Source organism: Ciconia boyciana, chromosome 1, assembly GCF_034638445.1.
Source record: "Ciconia boyciana chromosome 1, ASM3463844v1, whole genome shotgun sequence".
Lineage (NCBI taxonomy): Eukaryota > Metazoa > Chordata > Aves > Ciconiiformes > Ciconiidae > Ciconia > Ciconia boyciana.
In genome coordinates, this window is record NC_132934.1 from 186,321,580 (window position 1) to 186,343,999 (window position 22,420).

General features: G+C 36.1%; 1 protein-coding gene across 8 annotated transcripts in view; it reads left to right on the top strand.

Annotated features, from left to right (window-relative positions):
- Positions 1-22,420, top strand: part of AKAP11 (A-kinase anchoring protein 11) — a 73,335-nt gene that overhangs the window by 10,259 nt on the left and 40,656 nt on the right. For 3 of the 8 annotated variants that reach the window (XM_072850149.1, XM_072850151.1, XM_072850150.1), the window contains exons 3-10: positions 326-442; positions 3,993-4,040; positions 5,533-5,667; positions 6,695-6,959; positions 7,432-12,094; positions 14,466-14,621; positions 19,223-19,336; positions 20,112-20,158. In XM_072850149.1, the coding sequence (XP_072706250.1) occupies positions 326-442; positions 3,993-4,040; positions 5,533-5,667; positions 6,695-6,959; positions 7,432-12,094; positions 14,466-14,621; positions 19,223-19,336; positions 20,112-20,158 (5,545 nt within the window). Of the gene's footprint in view, positions 1-323; positions 443-907; positions 977-3,992; positions 4,041-5,532; positions 5,668-6,694; positions 6,960-7,431; positions 12,095-14,465; positions 14,622-19,222; positions 19,337-20,111; positions 20,159-22,420 lie in introns of those variants that run through there. The other 5 variants (XM_072850152.1, XM_072850153.1, XM_072850154.1 and 2 more) reach the window with 3 other exon arrangements.

Below are 22,420 nucleotides of genomic sequence, written 5' to 3' on the forward strand. Positions count from 1 at the left end.
TGATGCAAGGAATAGATGGGGCTTGGATTTCTTCTTGGATTCATCTGTTTCTTTTTTCAAAGTTTGCATGTTCTTACTTTTTTTTTTTTAAATACAGAATGGTCAACTTATTTTGGAATGAAAGTTTTGCTTCAAGAAAACAACTTACCCATTTCAATTCCATGTTCTGAAGTAAATTTAAACTTGAAACCTGGTGATTTATATACAAAGTAATTTGAAACAGTAGAGTAGGGAAACCTATGGGGGTACGGGATAGATGGATGGACCCTGTATCCAAAACTGAAACTATATTTTCTTTGTCTTATATTTTTTCATTGTTTTTCAGAGTTTTGGTGAAGGTGTACTGCACTCTATGAAGTCACTGCTACACAGCAGAAAAGAGTTATGCAATGTATCAGCAGATGAATGTCTAAATCGGGAAGAACAAGATAATTTTATTGAGGTATGGCATAACCTGACCACTTATCTCTATTTTGTGGCTATGATAGAAAATGATTTAGCTTATAGCAGTATGGGAAGTTGCAGGATAGTAAATGTGAACAATGCTGTAAGTTACTGGCTGTAAAATCTGTACCCCCAATTGTCATTCTTGAATTCAGTCACTGTAGTCTTGAAAAGAGCTGTGACATTTCAAGATGACATTTCTCTGCTTTGTAGGATTTGTGAAACTAAAAAAACCAAAACGTGTAGATAGGTGATTTTGTAAGAATTGTATAACTGGGTGTAGTGGATTTGTGAGCACTCCTGTGATCCGGGTTATATGGATGGTATCCTGACAAAGTAGCAGAACATTTTGATCCAGATCTGAAGATAAAAGTTAAAATGATTGCTCTTGTTTGCCCTGTGCTCAGCACTAGAAGCTGAAGCCTCAACATTGCAGATCTGGACTTCTTTTACATTAATACAGATGGGCCAAAAGCTGGACAAGGTCTGGAGAGGAGAGAAGTAGATGTGGACAGAATGCAGGACTGTCAAGGTAAATCTCAAGCTGTGAGGAGGAGTGACTAGAGCTGTTTGAGTTACAAGACTAACAGCAGCTTCTCCAAAGGGAAAAGAAAAAATAAGAAGCAATGTGTACCACATTTCTCGTATTAAATGTTTTACAAGACTGCTAAGTAGTAGTTGACGGGCCTGACAAGGAGCTTAGAGGAGAGGGTGACCTGAACTGACCAAGCCGAGGAGCCGAGATAGGGGGGAAAAGAAGCAAAAAAGACTCAGGAAGTGGTTAGAGAAGACTGATAATTGGATAAAGAGTAGCAGGAGGAAGGGAAGGGGCAGATTGTGCGACCAGCAGAGATGAGTTAGGATTGCCTGGGTAACACCAGGGTTTTTGGGACTGTCTGGATGGTGAGGTTGTGGCTGTATGAAACGTTTTGGGGAGCAGGCAAGAAGCTGAATTTGTGAAAGATGAAGAGCAGTGACAGATTAGAGGTAAGGAAGAAGAGTTAAGCAGTGGAGGAGTAGGCAAAAGCTTGTCTCTGTTCAGACAGACCATGCTCTAGAATCTACAAAACCCCTCAAACATTACCTTCCCCCTCCCCTTTTTTTTTTTCTTGCAGCAAATACCTGGCAAATAGCTGGCAACATGTTTTATATGCCTGTAATGATGGTCCCTATGGAGAAAGATAGCTGACTATATTTAGTTACCTTATTAGCTCAAGCAATTAAGTGCCCTCTGGTTGAAATGTCAGAGGGTCAATATCCTGCCACAGAACAGGTATTTTTTTTCTTATAAAAATATAGGGAAAGACACCTGTATGCAGCATAACATTAAAAGAACATTATTAGGACTGCAAAGATAATTACTAAGACTTACAAAAACCAGAATTTAGGTTTCCTGTACCATCTTAATTCATTTCCTCTGTACCCGTGGGTTATGATAACCTTCAAATACAGTGCCTCATACGCTATTTTTAGTTTAAAGAAAAGGCTTTTGTTACCAACTGTTGGCCTTTCTATCTCCCTGGCCTACTCCCCAACAGCTTTTGAACTGGTCTGCTAATTTCAGACCTGTTTGAGGTCTTAAAAGGTGATTATTTTTCAGTGAAAACCAGAGTTTGGGCGCAATAAAGAAATCCAAATTAATGTTGTCATTGAGGCAAAATTAGGCAGACTCGGCAGTGGTGTGATCTCTTTGACAGCGATCTGCTGGACTGCAAGTGTACACATAGAGTGGTTGGCCTTCATTTGTGTGAAGCTATGACTTCTGCATACTGCTGTATCTTGTAGAATGAGTTATCCCATGGGGGAAGGAAAGGGTTGGAATCATTATCTTGAGGAAGAGGAAAGGGCACGTAGGAAGGCAAAAGAGCAAACACCCATTAAAAATGACAAACCCTACCAAAAAAACCCCGACAACGTCAAACCCTAAAGCCTCCCAAAATATTCTTCAGAGAACTAGTTTTTTTCCAAGTCCTTTAAATCGTTTGCTGTTTTGCCTCTTCTGTGGAGGAATTCAGTTCATATTGTAGGTAGTGTACAGATAAAAAGATGTGGAAGTTGAAAGATGTCTTGCATATACTGTGCAGATAAAAGATTTAGGAGTTAAAGAAAAGATGTAGGCATTGAAGGGTACGTTGCTCAAACAGGATTGTTTCATAGTTAACACAGTGAATATGGTGCTGGAGACCTATAATTTGTCTGGAGCTATTTGGAATGCTACTGCAAAGCATTGTTTTGTTTATAATTTTGTCATAACTGAAGCAAGGATAATTGGATGTAAACAGGAAGATCTTTTCTGGGGGCACAGTAGCTTCCCAGCATGACACCCCCTGAAGTAAACAAGTCATCATTTTAAATATTTTAGTATGATTTCATTTTAAAAGAAAGTTTGGAGGGGTGTTTTTTGTCATACATTAAAAGAACATATTCAAAACTCAAATATAGTTCAAAACAGAATTGTTTTTCAGCCATTTTGTTTTCTAGATTTGTACCTTTCATAGATTCTATGTATGCACAAGCAAGTAGCTGAACCAGTTAATAATAAGTAATTATAAACATAGTGGTGTTCTTTATTGTTTTTAAACTTGAGAACCAGCTGACTACCTTACGGTAACAGGGATTAGATGCTACAAATTTAGTGTGAGCTGTGACTTCAGTACATAAAATTCAGTCTATTGCATAGTGATCTGAAATAATTGAATCCAAGCCATATCAAACTTAAGTCCAAACTTCAGTGGAAATATTTAAAATAGATCATGATCTGACACTGAAAAGTGAAGGTAAGGCAAAATACTGACTCTCTTTGGTCTGTTCATGTTGAATGATACAAGACACGTGTAGATAGAAGCGAGAGAGAGTACGTGATAAAATATCTCCCCTGTCCACAAGCACAAAAACCTGAGGTAAAGCTGACATTTCTGACATATCCCAGGTTCCTGAGCCTGACAAGACCTTTTTTTGAGGTTGAATATTTTAATTCTTTTACTTTAGGGATTTATCTACTTGGATATTGCCTGCAAACATGTGGCTTAAGTAATGTGTTGTGTTTTGGCCTTAGGCTAATCAATTTACATGGTAAATTGTATAACGTGTTGACATTATGCTCTCTTCAGTATATCCAAATGCATCACAGTTAGTTAGCATGGACAGATTTCAGACTGTTTTGTATGTGTCCAGCTTGAAGCAAGGACAGATGAGCACTGATCTTTGCAAAATCATGTTTATTTTAACAGATGTAATGAGACTTATATGTGTTGCTCAATGTATATCAGTCAATAGGCCACTAGAAAAAATTTAAATTTTTTAAAAATGTTGTATATGCTCTTTAGTTTGATCTGACCTTTCACAAGTCAAATAGCATAGCCATACTATTCTTTATGTAAGACTACATGCTACTGTTTGAGCAAGCTATGTTACCCTAAGGTGTGGTTTTCATGGTAGTAGAATGAAGCTTTGTGGTAAAGCTTGCTGAATTTTTAACTCTTAAGTATCTGCAGAAAACGAAAAAGTTCTTTTCTGTACTTCAATATGTTCATGTATTTATTTTACAGATTACATTTATAGGTTTTGCTGAAGAGATGGGTACTGCTCATTTGCAGGTACAGTATATATCTATCTATATTGGAAAATAATGTTCTTCAGCATGGGCAATTTATTCTTAGTAGTACATAATTTTTTAGATGGAGGAATTTTGGTGTTCAGGAAATGAAATATGTGTACCTTGAGCATTTTAAAACCTAAGTTTTAAATACAATTGAAAGGTTGAAAAATAATTATTTTAATAAGATCATCAGTGTTTTATATGTATTTAAAATATTACCTGGGCCAGTCTTTGTATTGGAATGGTCTGGAATAGCTTACTTAAATTGGAGGCGGGGCGTATTTGTTTTGTGTGTGGGTTTTTTGGGGATGGGTGGGTGGGGTGTTTTGTTTTGTTTTTCTGTTAAAAACCTGTGTGTATTGGTATTTTAGTTTGTAATCTTCTCCTTAGAGTTGTGCTTATTAATATGGTGCAGTTGTCATCTGCAAAGCTAAAACTTTACTGAATTGACTGCTAGCTGTGAATTGCTAGTGGGGGACCAGGAGTCAGTATTATGGTTATGCCTTAAGATATTATTCTGGAGAGTTACATGAGGAAACATTATTTTAAAAGGGGAAGTGTAGCAAACTAGTGGGGTTGTGCCATGCCATTTTAAGAAGTTAAGGATTTAATCTTCCTGTGCAATTTACACATCAGTATAATCCATAACATACATGTTTACAGTGCAACTCCACATTTCTATGCTGTCTAGATCTTGGTAGATAGAGATTGCTGTAATAGTTTTCTGATGTTTAAAAATGAAAAACAGAAACTCTCAATCCATTTGTGTTCAAAGTTGTATCAATGTTGCTGATTAATCAAATGATAATAGTGCTAGACATTCTTTCAAGTATGGGTAAGAACTATTTGATTGTGTAGAGTTAGATGAAATTTAGAGGAAATTGGGCTGAATAGGTTTATGGAGACTTGCTTTGTACCATATGGATCAGTAGTGTTTAGATTGCTTAAAATCATAAATCTTTCATAGGCCTTTTCTATATTAGGTAAATCTAAAAGTTATCCAAGATCATGCTTAAGGAATTGCCTTGTCCCTGTTTTTGTAATAGTGGTCTAAAACACCATTCCAATGTTCCAATAAAGCACACCAAGAGCATGTAGAGATCCATTGAGCACCATTATTAGCTGAGTTCAGTCTTCTCTTTGTAGTTACGTACCTTGTAGGATTTGCAGCTGCTTTTCAGCGCTTACAAGATTCTCTGTTGTGACTTTTAAACCTCTTCTGGCCCCTGAGAAACAGTGGAATGTCTTATTTTGGTAGAACAGTGAGCTGGAGATGAATGTGGACTGAATTAAAGCTTGTTTACACGAGCTTTACACCACACTTTGAGAGAATAAGTGGGGGATGGGGCAAGAAATAGGGGAGAAAATAGAAGCTTTACCAAATTTAGCAGCTGTTACTATTTAGGGGGGGATATGAGATCAAAACTATTATCATTTATGTGTTATTTTTTTCACTTTGTATTCTCCATGTGTTTGTATATTTAAATCAGGAGTTGGCAGCTGTTTCTGCAGAGCTCCCAGGTGTTCTGAAATTGCTCCAGTTGTGCAAACTAAAAGAAAACGAGGTTATATTTCTAAAAGATGTAAAGAAAACCTTGGCAAAACCCTATGACATGAAACATCAGGTAAACATTTTGTATCTTCTTGCATGTTTTAGTTACAGAAGCATTTTATTTGGCCTCATAAAGAGTTTAGTCATACCACACCTTGTCTCGCTTGTGTTTTTGGGCCGTCTTGGCCACAGTAGTATTCATGTTGTTATATTTCTGTGGTTTCTTTAAAATGAATGTTAGAAAATCTCAAAATATACTTGGTGCTTTCAAGTTCTGTGTTATTAACAGAAAATCTTTAACAAATAATTAATTATGGTGCTGATCCCATGCTTCTGCTAGACTATAGTCCCTTTCACTGCCAATTTGGAAAGAAGATGAAACTTGCCAAGTTACCTATCTCTGCTCTGCTCAGATACAGCTTTCATCCTTGGCATACTTTTCTTCTTGAAACAGAGGTGCTAAAAATTATGAGAATGTCACATGTTCATAAAACTCAGTGGGCTCTTTTCTTATTAAAAAATTATTTACAATTATAAATGTCATTAATTATATAATTTCCATTATTGTCATTAATTATATAATTTCCATTATTTTTATTTCCAATATTACTATGTTTTTAATAATATTATTTCCAATTATAAATGTCAAAAGCAAACTTCTTAAATCCATATTGACTAACCATGCATGTTAAATTTAATTATATTGCATATAAGGTAAAGAATACCTTGAAGAAACAAATATCCTATAAACTGAAGTACTATTCAGCATAACCATGCTTTGAAATACTGTCTTCCTCTACAGATTTTAACATGCATTTTTTAATTAATAGATTATTGAGTACATATTATCAGGGTTGCATTACACAACCTTTTGTTTGTTTTATTGCAATGCTTTATTCAGAATGCAGAAGTTATGAAAACGAGTAAGTGATTTTAACTATCACTCTACACAAACTGTTCCATTAATTTTCTTAACTTTAAAATATTTGTAAATTGTTTACTGTTCATAAAAATGCATTGAAGGAATCCCTTGTTACACCTGAGAGTTGAAATCATTCCAAGGTTGTTATGTTTGTTTTCTTGTTGCTCTCTTTTTCAAGCATCAGCTTCCTGAAGTGTTTTGTGTGATGAGACTGTCTCCTTCATTCCCAAGGATCAAAGTTGATTACATATTTACGTTGCTGAGCAAGTATACCACAGGCATAAGATATGCAGTGGAAATAAACTCATCGCAAAAGCATCAAACAGAGATATCCCATGGAGAAGATGATGACACTAATCAGTCAGTTTCTTCAATTGAAGATGATTTTGTCACTGCTTTCGAACACTTAGATGAAGATGAGCCTTCAAAGATACAAAGTGCTGGTAAGTTCCTGCATGCTGTTGGCTTGTAGAAATCATTATTTGAAATTTAGGCTGTTGGGATTTCATGAGAAAGTAAATGTAAATAAATAGTAATTTTTTTACATTAGTCACGTTTTTAAAAGGAGTATTATGCAATTGAAAATTTAGGGTTTTTTCTGTTCTTTTCACAACAGTTTATCAACTCATAAACCAAAGATTCTAATCTCAGTGTCAGATGCAGATCAAATAGAATCTTGTTCTACTTTGTGTGCTAAAAAATACATGAATTTGTCAGTGATTAGATTAGTATAATAGGATCTGAAAAAAATGAAAGATTGCTTTAATCATGAAAGATCAGCTAGCATTTGGCAACAATAACAGGCCCAGCAATTGCTGTCAAAATTTATCCCCAGTTTTCTGGAGTTCTGTGAAAAACTTTTTTCTTGTTGTTTGGGTTTTTTTGGTTTTTTTTTTTCTTTTTTTTTTTTTCCAGGTGCATGCAGCTTTACTTCTCGAAACCATCGAGATGCTGCTTCACAGACCATCCCTGCTCAATGTTTAGAAGCTGTTGACTCAAAGATCCTTGTGGGTTCTGCACATCGAAAGTCATCTGCCAGATCGTCGACTTTGATTGATATTTTGGGACTTAAGGAACTGTCCTCAGTAAAAAATTCAGTTACAACCTCAATTTCTGATCCTTGGATACAAAGGAATTTCTATAAGCCATATAATCCTTCTGATCAAGGTGTTAATTTTTTATGTAAAACATTGTTTTCCTCCTCTCCAGCTGAATCCTCTGAGTCAGATTGCTCCAGCCCAAGCCCCATTATCTTCTTAGATGAAGAAGGGTATCAAAAAAGCTTGAAGGCAAAACTTCAGCTACCAAAAATTCCAGTAGTGAAAGATGGTATAGAGGATTCAGACTCAGAAGTAAGTGAATTTTTTGATAGTTTTGATCAGTTCGATGAGCTGGAACAAGCCTTGGAAAACTCTTGTAAAGTTATTAGGGATCCCATCCTAGGAAATCCCTCCCAGAAAAGGAGGACTGCACGTGAACAATTGTCTTCTGGAAGCATTACAATGAATCCTCAGAAATTCAAGTTTGATCGTCCCACTCTCCCAGCCAATGTAAAGAAACCAACTCCTCGTAAACCAGAATCACCATATAGCAGCGTCTTTGATGTCCCAGATTCCCCTCGCCCAGTTAAAACATCAGGGGAAGAGAATGGAGGCTTGTTCAGCCCTATTAGATCATCGGCTTTCAGTCCACTAGGGAGCTGTGGTTCTTCTGAATGTTTATGTCGAATTAATCTCAGTGGAGATGGGACAGGTCAAAATCACGATGATGCAGTTTATAATAGTTATTCAGCCTACGCTGATAGTGTTTCATTTGAAATACTGGATTCTGTTTTTCATTCTGAGTCCTCATCAGAACAAGTATGTGCAGGAAATTATTCGAAACACAAAGGGATTGTTTTGAAAGAGAAAAAAGGTCAAGCTGCAGATCTCAAAATGAGAACTGGTAAGGAGCCAGATAAACACGCAAAATCTAAACATAAGTCATTAATGATTAGAGATAGCATTCAAAAATTTGCAACTGAATTAGTTGAAAAAAGTTTTGGCAGTGCATTTAAAGACCTGCAAAAAGGCGTTTCTTCATGCACCAATGCACTTTGTCATTTGGCTGCTAGGTTAACTTCTTCAGTCTTTCAAATGGCTTTTTATGAGATTGGAAGACGTAGAGCAATCTCCCTGAAGGAGCGTGCCATTAATGGGATAGCAAGCTTTTTGGTGAGTGAAGCTATAACTGGTGCTTTGAAAGAACTGCGGCACGTAAAGAAACAAATATTTACCAACACGGTTGCACGGTTTGCGGCAGACCTTGCCGAAGAACTTGTGTTTGAAGGAATCATGGAAGTATGCCAGTTTTCGTATCCATCGACACCTACAGCTGCACAGCCTTCATCATTTGATTATGAAGACAAAGTGGTAAGATCCTATGCCAGAGATTTGTCTGAATCTGTCATTCAGGAGGCTTTTATTGAACTTTCTCAGGTTGATGTGACCTTCACAACACAAGCAGCCATTAGTGTTTCCATGGACAACATTAAATATGTGAGCGCAGAAAGTATGTTAGAGTCAACACAGACTTCCACAGTTTTTCCTAATTTTAACGATAGGGTAGCACTGAAGCCAATCCAAGATTCCAAGAAGGAATATACAGTACAGCAAGCTCTGTTTTGCACCTCTGGTGTTGTAAGTTCAATACCTGTGCCCTTAGCTGGAAGAGCTCTTTGTCAACATCAGGTTTCCTCTGATGCTTATAAAGCAAAAGATTCCACTGCTCCAAATTCTGATGACAATATGAAAATATACAAAGACACCACTCATCCATTTTTCACAAGCAGAAAGAGAGAGGAGGAAGTCGCTTCTTTCAGAAATATATACCTAATTTCAGATCACAGTCAAAGTACTGAAAATACTCCATCACTCTTACGTAACCGAAACGATACCAAACAAACAAATAACAGATCTGGAATGAACAATGATTCAGAATTAACAAGTGGGTCAAAAGGCATTAATACTTTCTCTGGAACTATGGTAGATATGATAGTAAATGAAGCTTATGAAGCCATAACCTCATCTAGAGTAACAAAAGCAGTAGAAGAGTATACAGATTTTTTAACAAGAAAAATAATAGATAAAAAACCTTATGTGCAATGTATTGGTGAAGATTTCCCCAAGAATGTGTTTGCAGATCACTTGGCCAAGTATGTCATAAAACAATCTGTAGATGAAAGTAAAACTGTGTTATGCAACACTGGTGAGAATTTAGCGTGTAATGTGAGCTCACAGACTTACGCAGATACCAATAGAAAAGAACAATGTGTGATAAAGAAGCAAGAGGCTGAGAAACAAAATAATGTTTCTATAATTGTGGAACAACAACAGATGCCTTTGAATAATCCATGTAAATGTCTTCTTACTCCAACTCATTCTGTTCAGCGTTTTTCAGAACCTAAAGATTGTTGGCAGGAACAAAAAGGACACAGGTTTTCTTCAAAATCACCACCGTCTTGTTCCACTGTGACTTTTGCTAAGCATGTTCTCGAGGACTTTACTGACACAGGAAGCTGCTTAATAACATGCTTAAACAAGCCCTCAAAAAAACATGATATGCAGAAACCATCATCAGGACCTTTGACTTACAGGCAGGCTGATTGTTTTCTGCATGCAAATAGCTTTTCTTCAGTGATGTTTGGCAGTGAAGATGCTTCGCAGATGGAAGATAAATCACGTCTCAAAGATGGAAATACCTGTGTAATGCCTGATACACCCCCACCAACTCCTTTAGTACCATGTCAAGGTAGTTCTGAAAAAAACCTAAGAAAACTGTCTAAGAAACTCAAGGGAGAATTAGCAAAGGAATTTGCACCTGCAACACCACCTTCTACACCATACAATCCATCTGTTACTGGTTTGTCTGAAACTGAACGTGACTCTTTGGAAAATGAGGAATTTATGCTGAAACTCATGCGGTCGCTTTCTGAAGAAGTGGAAAGTAGTGAAGATGAAGATCATTCTGAAATGCCCATTGAGAAGGAGGAACGTTCAGAAAAAACAATTCAGTATGCAGATTGCTTAGCTAGCCATGTAATTTCACTAGCGACTGAAATGGCTGCTTCCCATTTAGATGGTAAAACAAACAAAAGAGAAACTGATAGACAGGTTCAGTTAGGTATGCAAAACAGAAGATGTGGATATACTGCATTTATAAATATCCCAGAAGAGACATGCAATTCTTTATGGAATTATGCAGGTGATATGGCAGGAAAAGTCATCAATGAGGCCAAGAAAATAGTGAAATCAAGGCATTGTAAACTGTTGAGGTTGAAGCGGGTTAACTGTCAGGTGGATTGCCTTTATCTGAGAAGAGGTGATAAAGATTATAGTTCAAAAGAACGGTGCGGTCCAATGCAGGACCAGTGGCCGGGGGAGAGAGATTCAGCTGTACTTCCTTTACCACAAGGTTCAGGCATGACAGGTTTGACTTCCAAATACCCAAGCTGTGAAAGTGTGACTGACGAATATGCAGATCATATTATTCGAGTTTTGAAAAGAGAAGGTGGTAATGCTGAACTGCTGATGGATCAGTATGCTAGCAGACTTGCTTACAGGTCTATCAAATCAGGCTTACAGCAAGCTGCTAGAAAAAACAAATTGAGATACAACAGAAAGACATTTCCTGGGCAAAATGCGCAGGTAAATGGTAAGCTGGAGCTGATCAAAGCAGTGAATAAAGATGCAGTACAGCAAGTGAAAAGCAGCATTCATCACCGTGAAGACCAAACTTATGAAAGGGGTATTGGCACACAGAGAACAGAATGCACAGAGTTGTTACATTTTTCAGAATCCCTTGCTCACAGTATCACTTGTGATGTTAGGAAGAAATTGAAAATGTCGGGAGCATGTTTGCCAAAGTCTCTAACAGATTCCTGTCTATATAAAAAGACTGAATTTGATGAAGTCACAGGGGATCTTACTAAAACAAGATTTTCTAGGACATTTCTTCCTTTCTCCCCAGATCATAAACTGTATCATAGTACAGGCAGTTTAAATGAAAATGGCTACAGTGAAGGCATTATTCAAGCTATAGAACAATATGCCAGGAAAGTAGCAGATGATACTCTAGAAAAGAGTTTAGAGTCGGCTGTTCTCCATGTGGCTGAAAACAGAAAAAATGGGGATAGACTCTCATATACTGAGAAACTGTCTCCTTTTTCTGGAACTGTGTGTAGATGTTGCAGTATGAAAGAACATCGGTACTGTACAGAAAGTACACCTCATCATCTACCTGCGTCAGAATCCTCCATTCCCGTGAGGCATTTTCTTCATCCTGGATTAGGTGGTGCTTGTCAAAAATCAAGAGTGTTTCAGCTTGATATTCCTAAAATTCACATTGATGTCGAACAGAAGACAGTGTTTTCTGACAAGGGGGCTACTGCGGCCATAAAGAAAGCAGAAGGAGAACTGAGTTACACAAGTGTGACAGCTGACAGTGGTATTGGACAAGATGGAGTCAGCTTTGCTGAAAGCCTTACTACTGAAATAATGACATCAGCTATGACTAATATTGGTCAGGCAGTTAACATAAGGTAATACTAATTTTCTCCTGTTTGTTGCATTCTGTACCAGAAAAAGAAGGATCGTTAAAACAAATATGTGCTCAGAAGGATTATTTTTTTTTTTTTAATATGCACTTTATGTTCTGCATGCTTTCTTTTTATTCCTCGGGTGATATTTAAATGATTCAGAACTAGGAAAAAAAAAAAATACTTTTTTCCACCTGTGTGACCCTGAAACCAAGGTTTCTATATATATCAGCATGCATATGTTCCAGCAGGTAACTAGTAAGTGGAACTTATTATTTCAACTTGAAATGCTGTTATTTTTACCTACAGTAGAGAATAGTAGACCTTATGGGTTTTGTTGATCTGTGAGCCATAACAGAATCCAGGTTTGCTCCTTACCTGTATTTCCTCTTCTGTGCTAAAAAATAAAAGTAATTTAGTTTTGCTTTTGTCATTAGGACCAACATCTGGTACTAGCCAAACTAGCCATTGCTTTATAGTATGAAGGCTTTGTTTTGATTATGGCTATGTTGTCATAGTGTCCTTATTATTGGGAAAAAACCCACAATCCCTTACTTTAAGAAAAAACAACTTACTAAAACGTGCTTTAGCTTATAAAATAGTAATACAATAGACAAGGAACTGACTTTCAAATTCTTGTGTATTTAGCAAAGGCTAATATGCTGTTTCCTTTGTAGGCCTATTAAATAGGAAATAGGTGCCACAGTAATTTCACAGCAAACAGCAACTGTTTCTTAAAACAGACTGTGCAGTGATCAGAGTGACTTGAAATCTCCTCTTCTTCAGGTCCAAAAACAATCTTTACCATGTTGGTTTTTCCAATTTATAGTAATATTTATTTTCCTACTTTTTTTGTGTGGGAATTCATCACGCTATCTACAGGTTTCTTTTCCTGGTTTCTAGAGGGTCATCGTGATGAATAATAAAATTGATTTTTATATGTTCAGTGGCTAAAGACCACAGTGGGACTGAACTAAATTTTTCAAGGTTTGATATGAAACATATACATACTAGCAGCACAAGAGTGCTCTTAAGACATATATTGTGATGCTCTGCACAACAGGGTTGAGTCCTTACTCAGTGTGTGAGTAAAAAAAAAGTAGTAATGTGGTAATGTTTTTCTATACTTACAGTATCAAAGATGACGCTTTGTTTCTGAATCACTTCTTAAAAATATTATTTAAAAATTCTACTTAGAATGTAACAGCAATAAAATGCAGGGTTCAAAAAGATACTGTTTATTATTATATCTCTGGTATTAGGGGTTTACTATGACAAAATTTATAAATGTTTCTCACATTGTCATCTAATGTATGGTGTGTAATGCATATGTTTCTTGAGAAGCTGCATTGTGTGGTGAAAAGAACTGCTACTAGTGATTGTTTAACTGTATATAAAAATGGGGGGAAAAAAATCATCTTTGTATTACCCGGATGGGTTCTAATTCAAGCTACATATTTGTCTGCACAAATTTGTGGAGCAAAGTGTTGCCAGTGCTGTGGTTAAGGTTGGCTTTTTAAATAATGAATGTTACTGTGGCTGCTTGCTATGGAGGTAGTAGGATGGTCACTTTTCTTGAACTTTCTACCACTTTGTCTGTATATAAATAATCACAGTTTGCCCCTGAAACTTAGTTCATAACTGTACGTTCTCATATTGTAACTTTTTTATAAGGAGTTCAGACTTCTTCAAAGTTATCAAACTGGATCTTTTGAAGTGCCTTCTAAAGACTATCTTTTATTGACCATACCTGCTTGATTGTTTTTTTGGATAAAAAATTTAAATTTATGTCCTGAGGCAAAAATTCTGTACAAGTCCTGCGTTTCTACACTTTCTTGAAGCAGGAAGACAAATCTTTATCTACAGAGAGACCTTTTTAAAAAATGGAATCCTAACATTTTAAACACCAGCGTGTACTTAAGCGCTTTGCCTACAATAGCAGACCACCTAGCTGGTTGTACTGAAAGCAGGCAGGGGACGATAGCCAAACTGTCCTATGATGAACAAGTTCAAAAATGGTAAGTCTTCTGCTTGAAAAGTGTACCTTGATAACAGTCTGTAAGGCTACAATGCCTTCTATGCTCTATCGCAAATAATCTTCCAAAGGAGCGAATTATTTGTGCTGCTCCATTTGTATTCTAGTGAAAGAATTCCAAATAGCAATCCCTGACCTAAGCCTGTTGAAATTTCAAATTCATTTGGTTGCTTCATTTCTTGTGTTGAGAATAGGGTACAAGTTAATGGATTCCCCCCCCCCCCCCCTTTTTTTTTCCTTGAAATTTAATGTCTTTGAAATGGTGTTAAATTGCTGTAAATGGACTGACACAGGTCAGCATGAAATGCAGTGATGTTTTTGTCTTAAATTTTTGTTTAGCTCTGTTGGAAGAGAAGGATTTCACTCTGTTGAATCTATCGTTAGCCAGCAGATGAGCCTTAGTATTGGTGATGATAGCACTGGGAGTTGGTCCAATCTAAGTTTTGAAGATGAACATCCTGATGAGAGCAGCAGTTTTCTTCACCTCAGTGACAGGTAACTATAAACATGTTAGTATAGTTAAACAGTCATCTTGACGTCAAATAACTTGGCATCAAGTGGTTTTCTCCTGGGGGTTGGGGGAGAAGAGATTATTTCGTCTTCAACACACAGTGACTTTTTTATTAAAAATGGCTCTAGTATTATGTTTGTGCTTTCTTACAAAATGTTGTTGCTCATGAATGTTCATACTATGCACTCTGTAAAATATGTGGAGTATGCATTGTCACTGATGTCTGGGAGCCACATCAAGTAAAACTGTACATATTTAAGTATTAGCAAAAGATGCAGGTGTTTGAAAAACAACCACCGTGTATAAAATAGAACTTGAAAGTACTGTTTATAAGTTGTGCTCTGAAATACTAAAACTTAATCATTGAGAATGTGTTTTATGTAAATTCATCTGTTCTTAAAAAGAAGTAATATGAGCTTAATTTGCATGAGGAGCTTTAACAGCTATTTTTGTCTTTTTTGGGACTTGCATTTATAAGCTGTTCTAACTGATATTGGTGGAATATTTATGTACTACTAATGACAAGCTTACAGGTGTGTAATACTGGAACTTACCTGTTCAGGGTAGTAACTTTTTCCACAGAGCTTCCCACTACACTTCCCCTGGCTGATTGATAACTAAGAAAGATTACAATGGGAATTTTAAAAATCTGCAATGTCTCTGCCTGTTGCCAGGGAAAATTATATTGAGAGTTGTGGCCTGAGCTTCTATATAAGGAATATATGAGGAATGAGTAAACTTAGTTTTTTTTGATTGATATATCACTTATGTTATTGTAGAAAGTTCAGCGTTTCTGTTGAAGAATAGCAGAAATGGGGGAGAGGTTTTTTCTTTTTAGTTGGTACTTCCAGCATCACTGAGATAAAACATAAGGAAGCATATCTCCTATATAATGTACAAATAGGTTATTCGGTACCAAAGTGAAACTGCTCATTTAAATGTCTACAATATTTTTCATGTTTTGCTTAACTAAATATTTTAATCAAACCTCTACTATAACTTATCATTCATACAACTGAATAATTTTGTAGGAGAATACATTGCCTTAAAGCTATTTTAATAAAACATCATCTCTTGAATGAGTGAAAATGAGTTAGACTTACATGATGAAATTCAGAGTATAAGAAAGAATATTCAGCATATTGGCAGTTATAATAAAATACAGGTTAGTTGATGCTGGGGGAAAAAAAAGTATAAAAAAATTGCTGAACCTGTAGTGCCCATGTTGCATTTGTGGTTTGTTTTTATTTAAATCTGTTTTGGGGATGATAAAGAAAGTAATTTCTATAGCTTGCAAGAAAATCTGTGGCTCATTAGATGAGGAATAACCTAAATTAGCACTTAACTCAGAGAAGGGGAGGCATAATTTGGATAGCAAGGCGTTGGCAGAAGAGACTGGCATGCGCAAATTGATCAGCTAGTTTTACAAAACTAACTGTGGATTGGTGACAGCACATGGGTTCATTTTGTGTTGCTGAGGTTTAGCAGGTGGAAGTGACAGGGTTATTGCCCTGAGTAAAAAGATATGGGGCAGGGGAGACCTTCTGTAACAAAACAAGATTCAGTAATAACACCGTTTGTGGAACAGTGTTAGGATCTTCTAAGGAAATAAAAAATTGCATGGCAGTGATGAAGATGTATTGCTTTTATCTCCTCTTTTTAACATAAACTGTTTTATTAAACAGGAAAATGCCATGCAGTCATAGAGGGGGCATTCATTATGCAGTTAGAACAGTTGAAAGTTTGGGAGTTTTTTCTTTTTTTTTTTCTTTTTTTTTTTTCCTTTTGGTCAGGGCCATCTGTTTAAAAAATATTGTGCTGATTAAATGTAAATTTGAAACATTTAAATGTACTATCAGTAGCATTGCTCCCCTGGCAGCTATTTCTTAATGCAAGTGGCTTCCTTGCATCTAAGAAGCTGTCAGCAGTCTTGCTTGTACCATCTTTGAGGTACTAGGTATCATTAGACCAATTTGTTTGTAGTGCTGGTACAATCTAATTAAGTGACATAGTGAACATTAAGAAAGTTTTACTTGGTGGGGGAGGACCTTTCCCTTCCCCCAGTATTTTCCAGGCTGTTTGCAGTATTCAATGGATACTGGTACTTGAGACTCCTTTAGCTGACATCTTGGAATTTATCTTCATAATAATAAAGCTAGAGATTCCATTAGCAGTAGCTGAATTTTTTTTGGAACACAGGATCACAGTCCCCAGAAAGCAACACAACAATACAAGCTACAGTGGTCAATTTACCTTGCTTGCTTTACTTCAGGAAAAAAAGGCATTTTTTGTATTAGCTCTGTTGAAACGGTACGTGCCCTCTGCATCTCAGATCAATATAAAAATTGTACTTCAGTACTTCACAGAGGATTAAACTATCTGTAAACAAGGGAGCAAGACAACTTGGAAAGAATTATCAAAGCATGATCCCTACAGTTCCATTTGAACAGAAGTAGGAATGAAAGTTCTTTAGCGGACTTGGTGAAGTTAGTTATGCAGGGGAGCACTTGTATCATCTGCTTTGTGTGCCTAACATTAGCAACTTAAATTTAGAAATAAAATAGTCTTAAGCTTTCTCTATAGTTAATGTATAGGCATAGACATAGGCTTTTCCAGGGGATGAATCAGAGCATCCAGGTTAGGTTATAATTCAGAGCAGAAGCCTCTTGCCTTTGACTGTATGTGCATAATGCAGAATCTCAAAGCAGATGATCTGAGTTATAGTTCCCATGTATACAGTATATATATCAAAGTTGAAAGCTTTTCTTGTAATTCTTTTGCTGGCTCATATTGAAGAGCTGCATGAAGCATTACAGAAGCATTATAATGCCTTTGTTTATTGCTTGTTCTGTGGTCGCAGGACTTTACTTTCAAGGCTGTTAATTTGGCATCTTCCAACAAAATAAAGGTCATGTTACAAAAATGTCTCATACGTTGCTATGCATTGTAATAATTGTTAAATATATGATTATTTTAGACCAAGTGTGACCTTTGTAAAATATATTAATCTCTTACCTAATCAGAATAGTAGTATGCATGAGGTCATTCTGTTAGGTTGCAAAATACTTTTTCCTTTAGTCCGAGAACTGGGGCTGCTTTTACTTCCACTTATGTTATGCATCTATAACTTTTAGTGAAAGAGGCTGTTTGAGTGCAAAATATTGGTATCAATAGGCTATGTTAAATCTTTCTATACATGTAATTCAACCCAAATTTAATACTTCATATATACTGTGATAGTCTCACACAGTAGCTTGAGAAATGTTCTTAAGACCAGGTTTGCATTTTCTGTGCAAATCAAGTTGGTTTCTTTGGAAGCTTCTGCTATTTAATTTTCTTTTTCTTTTTTGCATAATAAGAGAACTGTTTGATTATTCCGTGCACATGTAGTCTAAATAAGCAACAATGTGCTGAATGAAGCACCTGCAACTTCCCCCCCCGTTAGGGTGTGTTCATATAGCAGGCTTGCTAACCTGCTGTTACTGGTTTGAAATTAGGATCCAAGCAGGCATACTGGAAAGCAAAGGACACTGATAGGTGATACCGTTACTAGCGGACTCTTGAAAGAGATTAATGTCTGTCTCCTTGCAGTGTTTCTTTCCACCATTTGTGGTTTTAGATTTTACTATTTGCCTTGAGTGGAATGAGTGGAAAAGAAGAGCTTTAACAGTCACACAAAACTTAGGTGAAGAAAGCATCTCCTTGCAGCAGTTCTCTGGAGTTGCTTCATGGCTTGTCATAGCATCTACAGTAGACTAGCTTTCTCAAAGAGTGGTGGTTATCTTGAAATCCTATTCTTGGAAGGCTTCCAGATGTGCTCTGGGGAAGGTATGAAGTTGGCGAACAGAGATATAATCGTATGAGTAGCTCAGTCTTGTACATAAGCACAGGCTTAACAAACTCTGCTGATTATAATGCCTGAAGTGTACCAGTGTAAGGACATGCTCAGTTTTCTCAGTTTACGTTGGCTTGAATGTAGTCATGGAGTAAATGCAGTATGTTTATGAACTGTGAGTGAAGTAATCTTTTTAGTATTGTTTTCACTGATTTATAAACCCCGCTATTTTTAAAAGATCAGCTTGTATAACAATATTCATAATTTAAAAAAAAAATATTTGCTCTAAGAATTCCTTCTCATCAGGCTGTTGGAGATCATTACTGGATTTTTGGAATGAGATGGAAGGATTTTATTTGTGCAGTTGTCCTCACAATGTATAATTTTATGAACTCTTAGCTAGTCCTTAAGCAAATATTATAGTTGTAATCCATATTCCTATGAGTAATCATATTGAAATTGTTGAGCTTATATAAACAATGAGCAATGTGCTTAGACTTGAGGACAGAATTACTGTTAGCACTGATCTGGAAAATTAATGAGTACAAATTAATACTTTCACCTGTGTACCAAAATTTACCAGTTTTGCATTATTGTGCATGTTGCTGCTCTGAATAGCACTGACAATTGTGTTTGTACTCTGTTCCAGCAAACCTGTTTAGGAAGATTCAGTGCTCTTGCATTAAATGTCTTGACAAAACAGCTCCAAGGAAAATGAAGGTTCTAGTTTGAGCTATTGTTCTTTTCTAGTTCAGCTGTGTTCTCTTCTTCTCCTGGCAGTAATGGTAACAGCAGTAGCTGGAGCAGTCTTGGTTTAGAAGGGGATATGTATGAGGAGAATTTATCCTTTCCAACATCAGACAGGTTGGTTGAGTTGAGAAATATAAACCAGATGGGTTCCTCATAATTAATGCATGAAATCATAATTTTGGAAAAGAAAAATATGGTGCATTTTTTAATGCTGATACATTATTCACACTCTTCTCACTTAATCACAATATGATTTTTTCATTAATTAATCCATACTGAATGGTTAAATTTTGCTGTGCTAAACTGATGAATGTGTTCTGCTTGCAAAATGAAAGGTCCCTTTTGTGCATGTTCTTGCTTGCAGTTTTACAAGTCTTTAGATTTACTTTTTCATGCAACTAGAGCTTGCTTCCTACAGGATTTCTGTTTTTTCCTTTCGCTTGTGGAAACTTTCAAAATTGCTTGGTAATTGATTTTTGTAGAACACTTATGACTTACAGCTTTGAATAACCTATAGCTGTTCATATCTGTGACATGAGATGGCTCAACCTTTTCACATATGAAGCAAAACTAAACTGTCCTCCTTAATTAAAATCAATAAGTTTTCTTATTTTGAAATATGTCTTCATATTTACAATCCTTCTTTTTAACACCCTTCTCTTGTTTCTCTCTTCTCCCTTCTTTCCCCAAGAGCAAATCTTGTGAAGTTCATGATAAATCTGTTTCCAACATGAAATGGTGTGAGAAGCAAAGCTTCTTTTTATGATCACTTCTTAATTCTTTTATGGTCTTCCTATCCTTTAACCTTCATTACAGTCTTAGGATTGACTAAATTTATTGTACCTATATTGGATTGTGTTAATATTTTTGTTTTATTTTTAAAATACAGTGATGGAACAGAAGATAAAGATGAGGACTCCAAGGATGCTGTAGAAGGTAATGTCAGTTTCAGCATATACTACTGTTCTTGACCTGTGCACTCAACATGAATTATTTTTGTTAATTCTTTGCTTCTGTAGTCTGCAAAACAAGGTGACAACGCCATCATCCGTATTCATCATAATGCATGTCAGTCAAGTGTCAGAATATATTCTTAGATTAATACCCTACATACACCCCTTAATGCACTGAAATTTACAGCCTTTGGGAAATGCTAGGCTCTGATGCTCACACATGCACTTAATAACGTAAGGTAGGGAACTCTGATCAGCTTGTTGAAAGCGTAAATTTATATGCATAGAATCAGTTCTTTGTAAAATATTTGATAAGGAGCCATGGCAATGCATCTGCATGGTTATGTTTGAGATACTGAAGAAGTTATTCAAACTGGCCATATTAACCTTGGAAGAAGAGTCATGAGAAACAGTGAAAAAACTTGGATTCAGTACATTTGCTATAATCTCTTTCTTTGTAGTGAAATATAAAATAGGGTCTATCCAGAATCTTGTTACAGCTTTCTGGTTCGTAGAAGATCTCTGCACTGGTTCCAGTCTGATTGAAGTGCCAAAGCTTGTTAACTCAAATGAGAACAGCCTGAATACACAGTGTATGAGGCTGATTGAAAGATGAGCTGATGTTAGAGCAAGTTGTAACAGAGCTTTTCTTTGTGTTGGGTATATTCTGAAGATGAAATAAGCATTTCAAGAAACTCTACCCACTTACAGAGGATATTCAGCCGTGTTGCACATCTTCAGATACTCTTGATGTAAGCAGAAGGATGTGTGGTTATTTCTTTATTTTTTTTCTTTGACTCCTGGAAAAATGTATGGAAATGAACCACATCTCTTAAATTTTTTTTTTTTTTTAAATCAGATCTGACTGTAAGGTTATAAGGAGATAAAACTAAACTAAATTATTTAGTATTTTTCCTCAGAAAATAATTACAATTAAAGTATTTTTTGCCCTGTAGGTTTCATCTAGGTTATCAATATACCATTGCTTTATTTTGGTCTCGACTTTAAAACGTTCTAGCATTTCAAATGTTCAAATTGCTCGATTAAAATAGTGCTTTATTTTATTTCTTTACATAGTTTAGGTGTCTCTGGGAGTGCCACAGACTGCTTTATACTGTATTAAGGATTTTCTAGTGAAATTTTTCCGGTTTAATTTCTTCACCATCTCACTATTGTTTTGAAAAGACTTTTCCTGTTACTTTAATTGTAGGACCATTTAAATAGTATTCTATGTAGAAAACCTTTGTACCTGGTCTTGTACATTTGGAAGTTTTGTTCATGTCATACCTAGAAATGTCTGGCTTTTCTAAGCTGACTGCGCCTTGTTCACCAAAGAATTTGAAACAAAGCCTTGTTATTACAAAATGTACATCTGTTTTATAAAACTAAAAAACATATCAAAATTTCCCAGTGATACATTACCACGATGCTTTCCATCCACTAAGTGTCATCAATTTTTTTATAATTGGTTCTTTCTCCTATAAAGATGTTAGATTTTAGGGCTCCTAGACAAATATTCTGCTGTCCACCAAAAGCACGCTTATGTTGACAGTTCCACTAGTTAATTTTCTCTCTTTTACCTCCTAGGGAATCTATTTCGTCTTGCTTAACTCTGCCCGTTAGGAATGAATACCTTATGTACCTCAGTTTTCATAAGCTTAATTGGAAGAATGCACATGAACATAAGTTTTTATTGCAAATCTGTTCCTTGTTTCTAGAGAGTTAAGTCCAGTAGTCTGGAAGTAGAGACTTCCAAGAACAACTTGGAAAGCACTACACACATGCTTAGTTGGTCCTGAGAGTGTGACAAAGGATTACTGTGATAGCTGGATACAGAAATTCAGAGTGGGAACAGAAGATGACAATGTTGTAGTTCCTCTGTGTTACTAATGCAACTGCTCTTTCAAAACTGTGTTAATTTTTGGAACTCATGCTGTAAAGGAAGTGTTGGAAAATTGGATAGGCCTCAGTAAAAACAGCACTACATTTTGGAAAAACTCAGAGGCAGTCTGATCTGTCTGCCTGTACAGGAAAGAATTCTGAAATACACACTTTTTAAAAATTTAGTAGATGAAAGCATAGCAAAAAATAGCACTTGGAAATGGAAATGACTGATGGACAATGTGAGAGCCATTGCTGTTCAGTTTATGAAAGGCTGTGTTAAATTCCTTGTAACTTGGAATATACATTAAAGCTTAGATGTCTTTTAATACTCAGCTATGTTTGCATGCAATTGTAAATGGGA